General features: G+C 47.7%; 1 protein-coding gene across 1 annotated transcript in view; it reads right to left on the bottom strand.

Moving 5' to 3' along the window:
- LOC139275964 (neural cell adhesion molecule 2-like) overlaps window positions 1-14,359 on the bottom strand; it is a 540,891-nt gene that overhangs the window by 109,220 nt on the left and 417,312 nt on the right. Inside the window, exon 12 of the mRNA XM_070893225.1 lies at window positions 3,259-3,439. Within this exon, the coding sequence (XP_070749326.1) occupies window positions 3,259-3,439 (181 nt within the window). The remainder of the gene's footprint in view (window positions 1-3,258; window positions 3,440-14,359) is intronic.

Raw genomic sequence — 14,359 nt, 5'->3', positions numbered from 1 at the left:
GCCTTTTGAAAGTCCAAATACACCACATCCACTGGTTCTCCCTTATCCACTCTACTGGTTACATCGTCAATAAACTCTAGAAATTTTGTCAAGCATGATTTCCTTTTCATAAATCAATGCTGACTTGGACCGATCCTGTCACTGCTTTCCAAATGCACTGCTATTACATCTTTAATAATTGATTCCAACAATACCGATGTCAGGCTAACCGGTCTATAATTCCCTTTTTTCTCTCTCCCTCCTTTTTTAAAAAGTGGATTGAAGCTACCCTCCAATCAATAGGAACTGAACCAGAGTCTATAAAATGTTGGAAAATGCATCCACGATTTCTAGGCCCACTTCCTTAAGTACTCTGGGATGCAAACTATCAGGCCCTGGGGATTTATCGGCCTTCAGTCCCTTCAATTTCCCTAACACCATTTTCTGACTAATAAGGATTTCCCTCAGTTCCCCCTTCTCCCTAGACCCTCGGTCCCCTAGTATTTTCAGGAGGTTATTCGTGTCTTCCTTAGTGAAGACAGAACCAAAGTATTTGTTCAATTGGTCTGCCATTTCTTTGTTCCCCATTATGAATTCCCCTGATTCTGACTGTAAGGGACCTACATTAGTCTTCACTAATCTTTTTCTCTTCACATGTCTATCGAAGCTTTTGCAGTCAGTTTTTATGTTCCCTGCAAGCTTACTCTCATACTCTATTTTCCACCTCCAAATGAAACCCTTAGTCCTCCTCTGCTGAATTCTAAATTTCTCCCAGTCCTCAGGTTTGCTGCTTTTTCTGGCCAATTTATATGCCTCTTCCTTGGATTTAACACTTTCCCTAATTTCCCTTGTTAGCCACAGATGAGCCACCTTCCCTTTTTTATTCTTATGTCACACCGGGATGTACAATTATTGTAGTTCATCCATGTGATATTTAAATGTCTGAGATTGTCTACCCACTGTCAACCCTTTAAGTATCATTCTCCAGTCTATCCTAGTCAATTCACATCTCATACCGTTGAAATTTCCTTTCTTTAAGTTCAGGACCCGAGTCTCTGAATTAACGTGTCACTCTCCATCTTAATGAAGAATTCTACCATATTATGGTCACTCTTCCCCAAGGGGCCCCGCACGACCAGATTGCTAATTATTCCTCTCTCATTACACAAGACTTAGTCTAGGAGGGCCTGCTCTCTAGTTGGTTCCTCGACATATTAGTCTAGAAAACCACTCCAGGAAATCCTCCTCCACAGTATTGCTACCAGTTTGGTTAGCCCAATCAATATGCAGATTAAAGTCATCCATGATAACTGCTGTACCCTTATTGCATGTGTCCCTAATTTCCTGTTTGATGCCATCCCCAACCTCCCTACTACTGTTTTGTGGTCTGTACACAACTCCCACTAATGTTTTCGGCCCTTTGGTATTCCGCAGCTCCACCCATATAGATTCCACATCATCCACGCTAATGTCCTTCCTGACTATTGTGTTAATCTCCTCTCTACCCCACCTGCTCTTCCTTCCTGTCTGTCCTTCCTGAATATTGAATACCCCTGGATGTTGAGTTCCCAGCCTTGGTTACTCTGGAGCCATGTATCCATAATCCCAATTACATCATAGCCATTAACAGCTATCTGCGCAGTCAATTCATCCACCTTATTACGAATGCTCCTCGCATTGAGACTCAGAACCTTCAGGCTTGTTTTTTTTAACACTCTTTGTCCTTTTTGAATTATGTTGTAATGTGGTCCTTTTTGATTTTTGCCCTTGATTTCTCTGCCTTCCACTCTTGCTTTTCCCCTTCCTACCTTTTGCTTCTGCCCCCTTTTTACTTCCCTCTGTCTCCCTGCATAGGTTCCCATCCCCCTGCCTTTTTAGTTTAAACCCTCCCCAACAGCATGAGCAAACACTCCGCCTAGGACATCGGTTCCTGTCCTGCCCAGCTGCAGACTGTCCGGTTTGTATTGGTCCCACCTCCCCCAGAACCGGTTCCAATGTCCCAGGAATTTGAATCCCTCCCTCTTGCACCATTCCTCAAGCCACGTATTTGTCTTAACTATCCTGCTATTTCTACTCTGACTAGCACGTGGCACTGGTAGCAATCCTGAGATTACTACCTTTGAGGTCCTACTTTTTAATTTAACTCCTAGCTCCCTAAATTCAGCTTGTACGACCTAATCCTGCTTTTTACTATATCGTTGGTACCTATATGCACCACGACAACTGGCTGTTCACCCTCCCCCTCCAAAATGTCCTGCAGTCATTCTGAGATATCCTTAACCCTTGCACCAGGGAAGCAACATACCATCCTGGAGTCTCGTTTACAGCTGCAGAAACGCCTATCTATTCCCCTTACAATAGAATCCCCTACCACTGTAACTCTCGCACTCTTTTTCCTGCCCTCCTGTGCAGCAGAGCCACCCATGGTGCCATGAACTTGGCTGCTACTGCCTTCCCCTAATGAGCCATCTCCCCCAACAGTATCCAAAACGGTATATCTGTTTTGGAGGGAGGTGATCGCAGGGGACACCTGCACTACATTCCTTCCACTGCTCTTCCTGATGGTCACCCATTCCCTATCTGCCTGTATAACCTTTGCCTGCGGTGTGACCAACTCACTGAATGTGTTATTCACGACATCCTCAGCATCGCGGATGCTCCAGAGTGAATCCATGCGCAGCTCCAGTGTCGCAATGCGTCCCGGATTTCCCACATAGCACAGGAGGAGCATGACATGGGTCTGGGCTCTTCTGCCATGACTTAACTCTTAAATTACTTAATTTGGCTACAATAGGTTTTTAGGAGTGTCTTAAAGGAGGAGAGGGAGGTGGAGAAGTTGAGGGAGGGAGTTCCAGAGTTTGGGACCCAGCTGGTGGAGTGACTAGAACTGGTGGAGCACAGAGATCTCGGAGGGCTGTCGGACCAGAGGAGGTTACACAGATAGGGAGGGGCGAAGCCATCGAGGGACTTGAAAACGAGGACGGGAAGTCATGGCTGAAAGATCAAATCTCCCTCGGTGTTAAGCAGGACAACTTTCAAAGGCTCATTGTTCAACTTGGCAATACCGGCAGCACGCCTCGCCTGAAGCGGGGACATGCAAGGCATTCGGTCGTGCAAATAACGTAAAATAATGGCTGGAAATTCGCGTGCAGAGCCCGCCCAAGATCCTGACACTTGCTTTTGGGGGATGAGGTTCCCCCAACCGTCAGCACGGAGGTGGATAATTTACACCCCCATATAACGATCCCATTTAGTCTTTGACCAGGAGAAGTGACTTACTGGTGATGGTGTTGGGTTTTGGCGGCATGGTGAACTCGAAGAAGGTTGGCTCGGAGGTGCCCAGCTGGTTAACTGCCGTGATCTGCACTTCGTACCGCATGTCCCATTGTAGGTCCTCTAGAGTGATGGAGTCTTTGCTTCCCTGTGCTATCTTCTGCACCCATTCCTCTTCCTTGTCTTGCTGTAGGTAGGAAGGGGAGAGATATTTGTAAGCATTGTACCGCAAACAAGTTGAGTTTTCGCTTTTTTCTATTAAAACGTAGAGCTGTGACACACAGTGCAGCACTGAGGGAGTGCTGCATTGTAGCAATTGCTGTTTTCCAGATGAGCTGTTACACAGAATTACATAGCATTGTACAGCACAGAAACAGGCCATTTGGCCCAAATGGTCAAGGCCATTTATTTATGCTCCAAACAAGCCTCCTCCTGTAATGTATGCACCCTTGCTCACAGGTTTGTATAGGTTCAATTTAAATTAGTTGTAGAGCTGTTAGCACCCGGTGCGGAGGGGGAGGGGGCAGGTCGGAGGGCCTGCTCATAGGACTGCTCCTGGGCCTGGCCAAGGGGGCCATTAACCGGTCCAGGCAGTGGGCGGCCGAGGGGGTCGTTCAGCCCGACTGCCTGCCTCTCTTCCGCGGTTACATCCGAGCCAGGGTGTCCCTGGAGATAGAACACGCGGTGTCCACCGGTACGCTCGCGGCCTTCCGATAGAGGTGGGCGACGAAGGGACTGGAGTGCATCATCACCCCCGGCAACCAAATTCTAATTTGACGGTTTAGTGTTCAAAATGTTTTATTTGCTAATTTGTCAGTTCTAGTGCCTTTTTAATATGGGGGCCCTCGGCTTTATAGTTTTATTAAAATAGTTGTAGAGCTGTTGAGTTGGGAGTGGCTTAGCCAGTCACGTGATGTTCACAAGCCTCAATAAAACCCCAGCCAGTTGGGTTCGGGGGATCCACGATGAGGCAGAAGGTTGTGAGCCTGGTGGATGAACTGGTAATGTGTAGTGTGATTGTTAAACCTTTTGCTAATAAACCAGCTAGTTCTTCATAGCAATGTGTTGCTATGAATTCTTAAGCAAAGAGCCCATGAAGCAAATATGTTACACCTCCCACCCCTCGAGAGTCAACTCTATCAGCTTATCCTTCTATTCCTTTCTCCCTTATCAATATTTAGAATCTATGGCCCCAAGTTTCCACACACGGCAAAAAAGGCACACCTCAGAGCTGGGCGCCTGTTTTCCTTGGAGCTCGATGTCTGCTTGGCGCGGCGCACAGGGGGCGGAGCCTACCACTCGCGCCGATTTTGTAAGTAGGAGGGGGCGGGTACAATTGAAATGAGGCTTCTTGGTGCCGGCAACCCTGCGCGTGCGCGTTGGAGCGTTCGCGCATGCGCAGTCTGAAGTAAACATTGGCACGCGGCCATTTTTAAAAGTACTGCAGAAAAAAGTGAAGATTTGTTTCTTGGACCCCTGCAAAGGCTTGTATTTTAATTTTCTTGATATTTCTGTGTGTGAGGGAGTGCTTTTAGCAGCACTGCTGAATAAATCACCTGCTGAAATCAGTGAGTTCAGCTTTTCACTGCTAAACTTGCAGAACCGGTGCCTGCAAATTAAGGACTGTGTGTTTGGAGAAATAAAAGTGCCAATTTAACTTTGCAATGGATCAACGTCCACCAAGAACAAAGAATTTCTTGCATGAGGAAGCAAACCATTGCATAATATGTGGTGTTGACAATGCAGCACCCATTCTGAAAATTTAAATATAAAGATGTCGATGTGGCTGCCTCTCCCTGTCCCAAATGGCCTCAGTCAGTCCCCCTCACAGCTCGAAGGCTGCTGCTGTTCTTTCTTCGGCTCCCGGCCAGACACTGACGCCGCTGCAATCCCATGGCCGAATGGCCTCAAGTCCGTCCGGGTGCTGCATCTCCGCGGGGAATGAAGGCCTGCCTCAAGCACCGCAGCTCAGCTCGAAGGCTGCTTGCTGCCTGCCGCTGCCGTCGAGACGAGACACTGACGCCACACCCGCTGCCTGTCTCCAACATGAAAGGCCTGCCTCAAGCACCGCAGCTCAGCTCGAAGGCTGCTTGCTGCTTGCTGCCGTCGAGACACTGACACCACACCGCTGCCTGAAAGGCCTGCCTGAAGCACTTTCACACAGGTAGGAACATAGTTTATTTAATCTTTTCTTTGCTTATAAATTTTTATTCAGGTTGGATTTATTTGTATAATATTTGTATAAGTATAACTAAGGATTGATTGTAGAATTTAATGACTTCCCTTCCCCCCACTCCGCCGCCCCCCCCCCCTCATTCCCTATGCCTAATTTGTAACCTGCGCCTGATTTTTTAAACTGTAGACAAGGTTTTTTCAAGCGTACAAAAATCTTCACTTACTCCATTCTAAGTTAGTTTGGAGTACGTTTTCACTGTGGAAACTTTGAAATCAGGCGTCAGTGGCCGGACATGCCCCCTTTTGAAAAAAAAATTCTGTTCCAAAGTGAAACTGTTCTACCTGACTAGAACTGGAGGAAACTAAATGTGGAGAATTCCGATTTCTAAGATACTCCGTTCTATACCAGTTGCTCCTAAAAATCAGGAGCAAATCATGTGGAAACTTGGGGCCATAGAATCATAGCATGATTACAGCACAGAAGGAGGCCATTCGGCCCGTCGAGCCCGTGCCGGCTCTCTGCCAGAGCACCTCAGCTAGTCCCACTCACCCGCCCTTTCCCCATTGCCCTGAAAACATTTTTCCTTCAGGTACTGATCCAACTCCCTTTTGAAAGCCACAATTGAGTCTGCCTCCACAACCCTTTCAGGCCGTGCATTCCAGATCCCAACCACTCGCTGCGTAAAGAAGTTTTTTCCTCATGTCGCATTTGGACCTTCTGACAATCACCTTAAATAATTGTCCTCTGGTTCTTGATCCTTCTGCCAATGGGAATAGTTTCTTTCTATCTACTCTGTCTAGACCCCTCATGATTTTGAATAATTCTATCCAATCTCCTCGCAACCTTCTCTGTTCTAAGGAGAACCCCAACTTCTCCAGTCTATCCACGTAACTGAAGTCCCTCATCCCCGGAACCATCTTCCTAAACTGCGTGCCCAGAATTGGACACAATACTCCAGTTGAGGCCAAACCAGTGTTTTATAAAGGTTTATCATAACTTCCTTGCTTTTGTACTCTATGCCACTACTTACGAAGCCCAGGATCCCATAAGCTTTTTTAACCGCTTTCTCAACCTGCCCTGCCACCTTCAACGATTTGTGCACATATACCCCCAGGTCCCTAGCTTACCCTTAAATGCAGCGATGCTATTCGCTTCAACCACTCCATGTGGTAGCGAGTTCCACATTCTCACTGCTCTCTGGCTGAAGAAGTTTCTCTTGAATTTCCGATTGGATTTATTTGTGACTGTCCTATTTTTGTGCCCTCTCGTTTTGGTCTCCCCCAAGGGTGAAGGAGCAGGCCCATCACTACCTTTTCAAGGGCAACTAGGGATGGGCAGAAAATGGGGTTTTGCCAGTGATGCCCACAGTCTGAGAACAAATCAAAATAAATTCAACAGATGATAAACCCTAATCTGATGAGATCATTTCTTAGCTGCAGCTACTTTACCCGCTCGGAACCCACAATGGGCATTCGACGGGTTAAATTCCGACGGGATTGGACAGGTTAGATGCAGGAAGAATGTTCCCGATGTTGGTGAAGTCCAGAACCAGGGGTCACAGTCTAAGGATAAGGGGTAAGCCGTTTAGGACCGAGATGAGGAGAAACTTCTTCACCCAGAGAGTGGCGAACCTGTGGAATTCTCCACCACAGAAAGTTGTTGAGGCCAATTCACTAAATATATTCAAAAGGGAGTTAGATGTAGTCCTTACTACTCGGGGGATCAAGGGGTATGGCGAGAAAGCAGGAATGGGGTACTGAAGTTTCATGTTCAGCCATGAACTCATTGAATGGCGGTGCAGGCTCGAAGGGCCGAATGGCCTACTCCTGCACCTATTTTCTATGTTTTCGATGTTTCTATGACCTGTTGCCATCACAACGCAATCCAATTGGTTGAAAAAAGGCCATTGTAGCCCCTTTCAGCCAATCTGAGATAGGTGTCAAGTGAGGTGGCCTTAGCTCTGAGAATGAACGGGGTGGGGGTTGGGGTGTCAGAGTTAAACAGGTAAATTTAGAGAATATTGACATGAAAAATAAAAAGACTTGCATTTATACAGCGCATTTCACATCCACCGGATGTCTCAAAGCACTTTACAGCCAATGAAGTACTTTTGAAATGTAGCCACTGTTGTAATGTGGGAAACGCAGCAGCCAATTTGCGCACAGCAAGCTCCCACAAACAACAATGTGATAATGGCCAGTTAATCTGTTTTTGTTATGTTGATTGAGGGATAAATATTGGCCAGGACACCGGCGATAACTCTCCTGCTCTTCTTCAAAATAGTGCCTTGGGATCTTTTACATCGACCTGAGAGAGCAGACGCGACGTCGGTTTAACGTCTCATCCGAAAAACAGTGCAGCACTCACTTAGCACTGCACTCGGGTGTCAGCCTAGATTTATGTGCTTACACCAGCGTTTTGAGGTGCCTGCTGTATGGACTATAGACAGCAGACAGCTCAAAACGCTGGAGAAGTACTACCAGTGATGCCTCCGCAAGATCCTGCAAATCCCCTGGGAGGACAGACGCACCAATGTCAGTGATCTCGATCAGGCCAACATCCCCAGCATCGAAGCACTGACCACACTCGACCAGCTCCGTTGGGCGGACCACACTGTCCGCATGCCCGACACGAGACTCCCAAAGCAAACGCTCTACTCGGAACTCCTACACGGCAAGTGAGCCCCATGTGGGCAGAGGAAACGTTTCAAGGACACCCACAAGCCTCCCTGATAAAATGCAACATCCCCACCAGCACCTGGGAGTCCCTGGCCCAAGACCGCACTAAGTGGAGGAAGAGCATCCGGGAGGGCGCTGAGCACCTCGAGTCTCGTCGCCGAGAGCATGCAGAAAACAAACGCAGGCAGCGGAAGGAGCGTGCGGCAAACCAGACTCCCCACCCACCCTTTCCTTCAACCACTGTCTGTCCCACCTGTGACAGAAACTGTAATTCCCACAAGTCTTCCTCGATCTTGAGGGACTGCCTATGATGATGATTGGGATGTGTTTACTTATTCATCTTGTTGACTCTAAATCTTTGCCAATTATTTCATATGATCGGTTTACATGTAAGTATTTTACATGTGCGGATTGGCAGCTGCTCTCTCTCCCTCCCCTTCAAGGTTGGAAACGAATGACTTTCTTTCTGTTCTTACACGTGTGACGTTCAAAGTGTAAACGATGCATTTCGAAGCTCAGGTGGACGTAAAAGATCCCACGGCAGTATTCCGAAGAAGAGGGGGCACTACCGTCGGAGGTCCTAGGGTCATAGGCACACTCGTGCTGGGCCCGGTATATCACCTGAACTTCACCTTTGTATCTTCACTTCTGGAAGCCATTAAAGACTGACCAGGTTACACCGAGTCACTGGCTCACAGTACGGAATTCATTGTATCATTTCATACACCACAAAGAGCAGGGGAGTTTTCCCCGACATCCTGCCCAATAATTATCCCTCAACCAACAGCACTGAAACAGATCATCTGGTCATTATCACATTGCTGTTTTCGGGAGCTTGCTGTGCGCAAACATTGGCTGCCGCGTTTCTCACAGTGGCTACTGTTGTAATGTAGGAAAGCACTTCAAAAAGTACTTCCTTGGTTGTAAACTGCTTTAGGACATTCTGAGATCATGAAATGCACTGTAGACGTGCAAGTCTTACTTTCTTTCCTTTTTTTAAACGTAGAGGATGCCAGCCCCAACTCACTCGAGGATTCATTTTAATCTCCACCACCGCAGCCTTTTCATTTTATCGATAAATAAAAATAAATTGCACATATGTAAGATATCTTTCTCTAATGCACCCCATCAGGCATGGTAACAGAAACACTCCATAAAATCAAATCAATCGGTGCAGCACCCTTGACCTCATTCTTGTTTGGAACGAATAAAGATAAATAAATCACACGCCCTGTACAACCTGAGGACAACACAATATCATCTCAAAGGAATCATGAAGCGTTCACAGCCGTAACACTTCACAAGGCTGCTGCAAAAGGCTGTTCATGGTGTGCAATCACTCGCGGTCCACTGCCTGTGGAGCGGGCTTAGCAGAGAATGGAAAAAGCTGAGGGTGGGGGTGGGTGGTGGCAGGGGTGGTGGTGTATTTGGTCGCCACCAGCGACACCGTTCCCCAGCTACCGACTCTGTCCCCCTCCCTCAGTCACCGTCTGAGGCTGAACCGTGCACAATACTGCCGACATGTTTGCCCCCGAGCTGAGCTTCTGATCAACATATCCGCGCTGTCAGCAAGACTGCCCACTTCCACCGCTGTAATATCACCTGTCTCTGCCTCTAGCCCCTGCCTCAGCTCATCCGCTGCTGAAGCCCTCGTCCATGCCCTTGTTGCCCTTAGACTTGACTATCCCAACGCACTGCTGAGCGACCCCTCATCTCGCTCCCTTTTGGGGTCTTCCGAAACACGCCTGCCCGTGTCCTAACTCGAATCAAGCCCCGCTCACCCATCACCCCCTGTGCTCGCTGACCAACATTGGCTCCCAGTCCGGCAACCCCTCGAATTTAAATTTCTCTTCCTTGTTTTCAAATCCCTCCATGGCCTCACTCCTCCCTATCTCTGTAATCTCCTCCAGCCCCACAACCAACGTTCCCTTTCAGCTGCGCGGCTTTGGCAACGTTAAATTTCGCCCGTGCGTGAAACTGTGAATGGGATGGGATGTGTTAATGGATGGGATTGGAAGACTCGCCCGGGCGCGCTGCAAAGTGGGAATTTTTTCCTGATCCCAGGAAGAGCTGCTGCTGGCCCCGCAAAAATATAAATCAACAGGTTTTTCAGGCGGCCTTGAGCGGACCCCTTGGACTCCAGCTGGTCAGGCCTCTCAAAGCTCGGTCGGAAAGGCTTCTCCGACCATTAGTACCTGGAAATCATCATCACAGTCAGTCCCTCGAAATCGAGGAAGACTCTAAAAGTGAGTTCTCAGGTGACTGAACAGTCCAATACAGGAATTACAGTCTCTGTCACAGGTGGGACAGATAGTCGTTGAGGGAAAGGGTGGGTGGGGAGTCTGGTTTGCCGCATGCTCCTTCCGCTGCCTGTGCTTGGTTTCTGCACGCTCTCGGCGACGAGACTCGAGGTGCTCAGCGCCCTCCCGGATGCTCTTCCTCCACTTAGGGTGGTCTTTGGCCGGGGACTCCCAGGTGTCGGTGGGGATGTTGCACTTTTATCAGGGAGGCTTTGAGGGTGTCTTTGTAATGTTTCCTCTGCCCACCTGGGGCCCGCTTGCCGTGTAGGAGTTCCGGGTAGACACTGCCTCCAGTGCGCCAGCGCAGCCTTCGGCCGCCTGAGGAAAAGAGTGTTCGAAGATTAGGCCCTCAAATTCTGGCACCCGCCCTCCTGTATGGCTCAGAGACGTGGACCATATACCTGGAAGTGGCAATCGGATGTCCCACAACCATATATAGGACATGGATTCGCATATTGATGCATGTGCATTTGTGCATGAAGCAGGCCTTGAGCCTCGATGGGCCCATCGAGGCCACCTTCCGCAACATCCACACACCACTCCCCCTGCCCATCGCGATTTCCAACTCGCTACTGCCTGCTTTTCAGACAAGAAACCCATAGGTGTTATTTGAAGATCGTCCCATTATGGGTCTCACAGTGCATTTACCAATCGAACCATCCCTGGCCAGCGGGGGGAGGAGGCAAAGATTGTTTCAAATGCAGAAACACGGTCCAAATTGACATCAATGGAGGTTCAGTTCATTGCATCGGCAGAAATAGCTACGGGGAGCTGAGGGAACGTGCAGGCGAAAGCCTCTTAGGTCCCTGCGGTATGGGATAATGCATTTGAAAAGATACCTTCCCCGTGCAAAGTGGAACTAATATTTAATCTCCCAGGAGATTTGCATTGACTGTCATTGCATCCATTTGGCTTGCAGGCAGATTTGAAGCTTTGCGAGACTGTAGCTGAATGCTGAATAGGACACACCTGTGAGAAGTGTAGAACAGTGCTGGTTACAATTTGTAAGCGTCCAACGGCTCATGCAGAAATCGCCACTCCATGCAATATCAGGCGAGTAGGGTGGGGGAGGACATTGCAAAATGAGTGCACAAGTCCGTCCCTTTACTTCACCCTCCTTCGGGTACCACGTGAAGAGGCACTAGTGAATGTGCGAGTGTGCACACTACGGTTTGTCGTGTACCTTCTGAAACATAGAAACATAGAAACACAGAAAATAGGTGCAGGAGTAGGCCATTCGGCCCTTCGAGCCTGCACCACTATTCAATAAGATCATGGCTGATCATTCATCTCAATACCCTTTCCTGCTTTCTCTCCATACCCCTTGATGCCTTTAGCCATAAGGGCCATATCTAGCACCCTCTTGAATATATAGAAACATAGAAAATAGGTGCAGGAGTAGGCCATTCGGCCCTTCTAGCCTGCACCGCCATTCAATGAGTTCATGGCTGAACATGCAACTTCAGTACCCCATTCCTGCTTTCTCGCCATACCCCTTGATCCATCTAGTAGTAAGGACTTCATCTAACTCCTTTTTGAATATATTTAGTGAATTGGCCTCAACAACTTTCTGTGGTAGAGAATTCCACAGGTTCACCACTCTCTGGGTGAAGAAATTCCTCCTCATCTCAGTCCTAAACGGCTTACCCCTTATCCTTAGACTGTGTCCCCTGGTTCTGGACTTCCCCAACATTGGGAACATTCTTCCTGCATCTAACCTGTCTAACCCCGTCAGAATTTTAAACGTTTCTATGAGGTCCCCTCTCATTCTTCTGAACTCCAGTGAATACAAGCCCAGTTGATCCAGTCTTTCTTGATATGTCAGTCCCGCCATCCCGGGAATCAGTCTGGTGAACCTTCGCTGCACTCCCTCAATAGCAAGAATGTCCTACCTCAGGTTAGGAGACCAAAACTGTACACAATACTCCAGGTGTGGCCTCACCAAGGCCCTGTACAACTGTAGCAACACCTCCCTGCCCCTGTACTCAAATCCCCTCGCTATGAAGGCCAACATGCCATTTGCTTTCTTAACCGCCTGCTGTACCTGCATGCCAACCTTCAATGACTGATGTACTATGACACCCAGGTCTCTTTGCACCTCCCCTTTTCCTAATCTGTCACCATTCAGATAATAGTCTGTCTCTCTGTTTTTACCACCAAAGTGGATAACCTCACATTTATCCACATTATACTTCATCTGCCATGCATTTGCCCACTCACCTAACCTATCCAAGTCGCTCTGCAGCCTCGTAGCATCCTCCTCGCAGCTAACACTGCCACCCAACTTAGTGTCATCCGCAAATTTGGAGATACTACATTTAATCCCCTCATCTAAATCATTAATGTACAGTGTAAACAGCTGGGGCCCCAGCACAGAATCTTGCGGTACCCCATTAGTCACTGCCTGCCATTCTGAAAAGTCCCCATTTACTCCTACTCTTTGCTTCCTGTCTGACAACCAGTTCTCAATCCATGTCAGCACACTACCCCCAGTCCCATGTGCTTTAACTTTGCACATTAATCTCTTGTGTGGGACCTTGTCGAAAGCCTTCTGAAAGTCCAAATATACCACATCAACTGGTTCTCCCTTGTCCATTCTACTGGAAACATCCTCAAAAAATTCCAGAAGATTTGTCAAGCATGATTTCCCTTTCACAAATCCATGCTGACTTGGACCTATCATATCACCTCTTTCCAAATGCACTGCTATGAAATCCTTAATAATTGATTCCATCATGTTACCCACTACCGATGTCAGGCTGACCAGTCTATAATTCCCTGTTATCTCTCTCCCTCCTTTTTTTAAAAGTGGGGTTACATTGGCTACCCTCCACTCCATAGGAACTGATCCAGAGTCAATGGAATGTTGGAAAATGACTGTCAATGCATACACTATTTCCAAGGCCACCTCCTTAAGTACTCTGGGATGCAGTCCATCAGGCCCTGGGGATTTATTGGCCTTCAATCCCATCAATTTCCCCAACACAATTTCCCGACGAATAAGGATTTCCCTCAGTTCCTCCTCCTTACTAGACCCTCTGACCACTTTTATATCCGGAAGGATGTTTGTGCCCTCCTCAGTGAATACCGAACCAAAGTACTTGTTCAATTGGTCTGCCATTTCTTTGTTCCCCGTTATGACTTCCCCTGATTCTGACTGCAGGGGACCTACGTTTGTCTTTACTAACCTTTTTCTCTTTACATATCTATAGAAACTTTTGCAATCCGTCTTAATGTTCCCTGCAAGCTTCTTCTCGTACTCCATTTTCCCTGCCCTAATCAAACCCTTTGTCCTCCTCTGCTGAGTTCTAAATTTCTCCCAGTCCCCGGGTTCGCTGCTATTTCTGGCCAATTTGTATGCCACTTCCTTGGCTTTAATACTATCCCTGATTTCCCTTGATAGCCACGGTTGAGCCACCTTCCCTTTTTTATTTTTACGTCAGACAGGGATGTACAATTGTTGTAGTTCCTCCATGCGGTCTCTAAATGTCTGCCATTGCCCATCCACAGTCAACCCCTTCAGTATCATTCGCCAATCTATCCTAGCCAATTCATGCCTCATACCTTCAAAGTTACCCTTCTTTAAGTTTTGGACCATGGTCTCTGAATTAACTGTTTCATTCTCCATCCTAATGCAGAATTCCACCATATTATGGTCACTCTTCCCCAAGGGGCCTCGCACAACGAGATTGCTAATTAATCCTCTCTCATTACACAACACCCAGTCTAAGATGGCCTCCCCCCTCGTTGGTTCCTCGACATATTGGTCCAAAAAAACCATCCCTTATGCATTCCAGGAAATCCTCCTCCACCGTATTGCTTCCAGTTTGGGTAACCCAATCTATGTGCATATTAAAGTCACCCATTATAACTGCTGCACCTTTATTGCACGCACCCCTAATTTCATGTTTGATGCCTTCCCCAACATCACTACTACATGGTCGAATGCATTG

This window comes from Pristiophorus japonicus, chromosome 11 (genome assembly GCF_044704955.1).
Source record: "Pristiophorus japonicus isolate sPriJap1 chromosome 11, sPriJap1.hap1, whole genome shotgun sequence".
Taxonomy (NCBI): domain Eukaryota; kingdom Metazoa; phylum Chordata; class Chondrichthyes; family Pristiophoridae; genus Pristiophorus; species Pristiophorus japonicus.
Note: the sequence above shows the minus strand (reverse complement) of the source record. Positions and strands in the feature narration are given on the sequence as shown.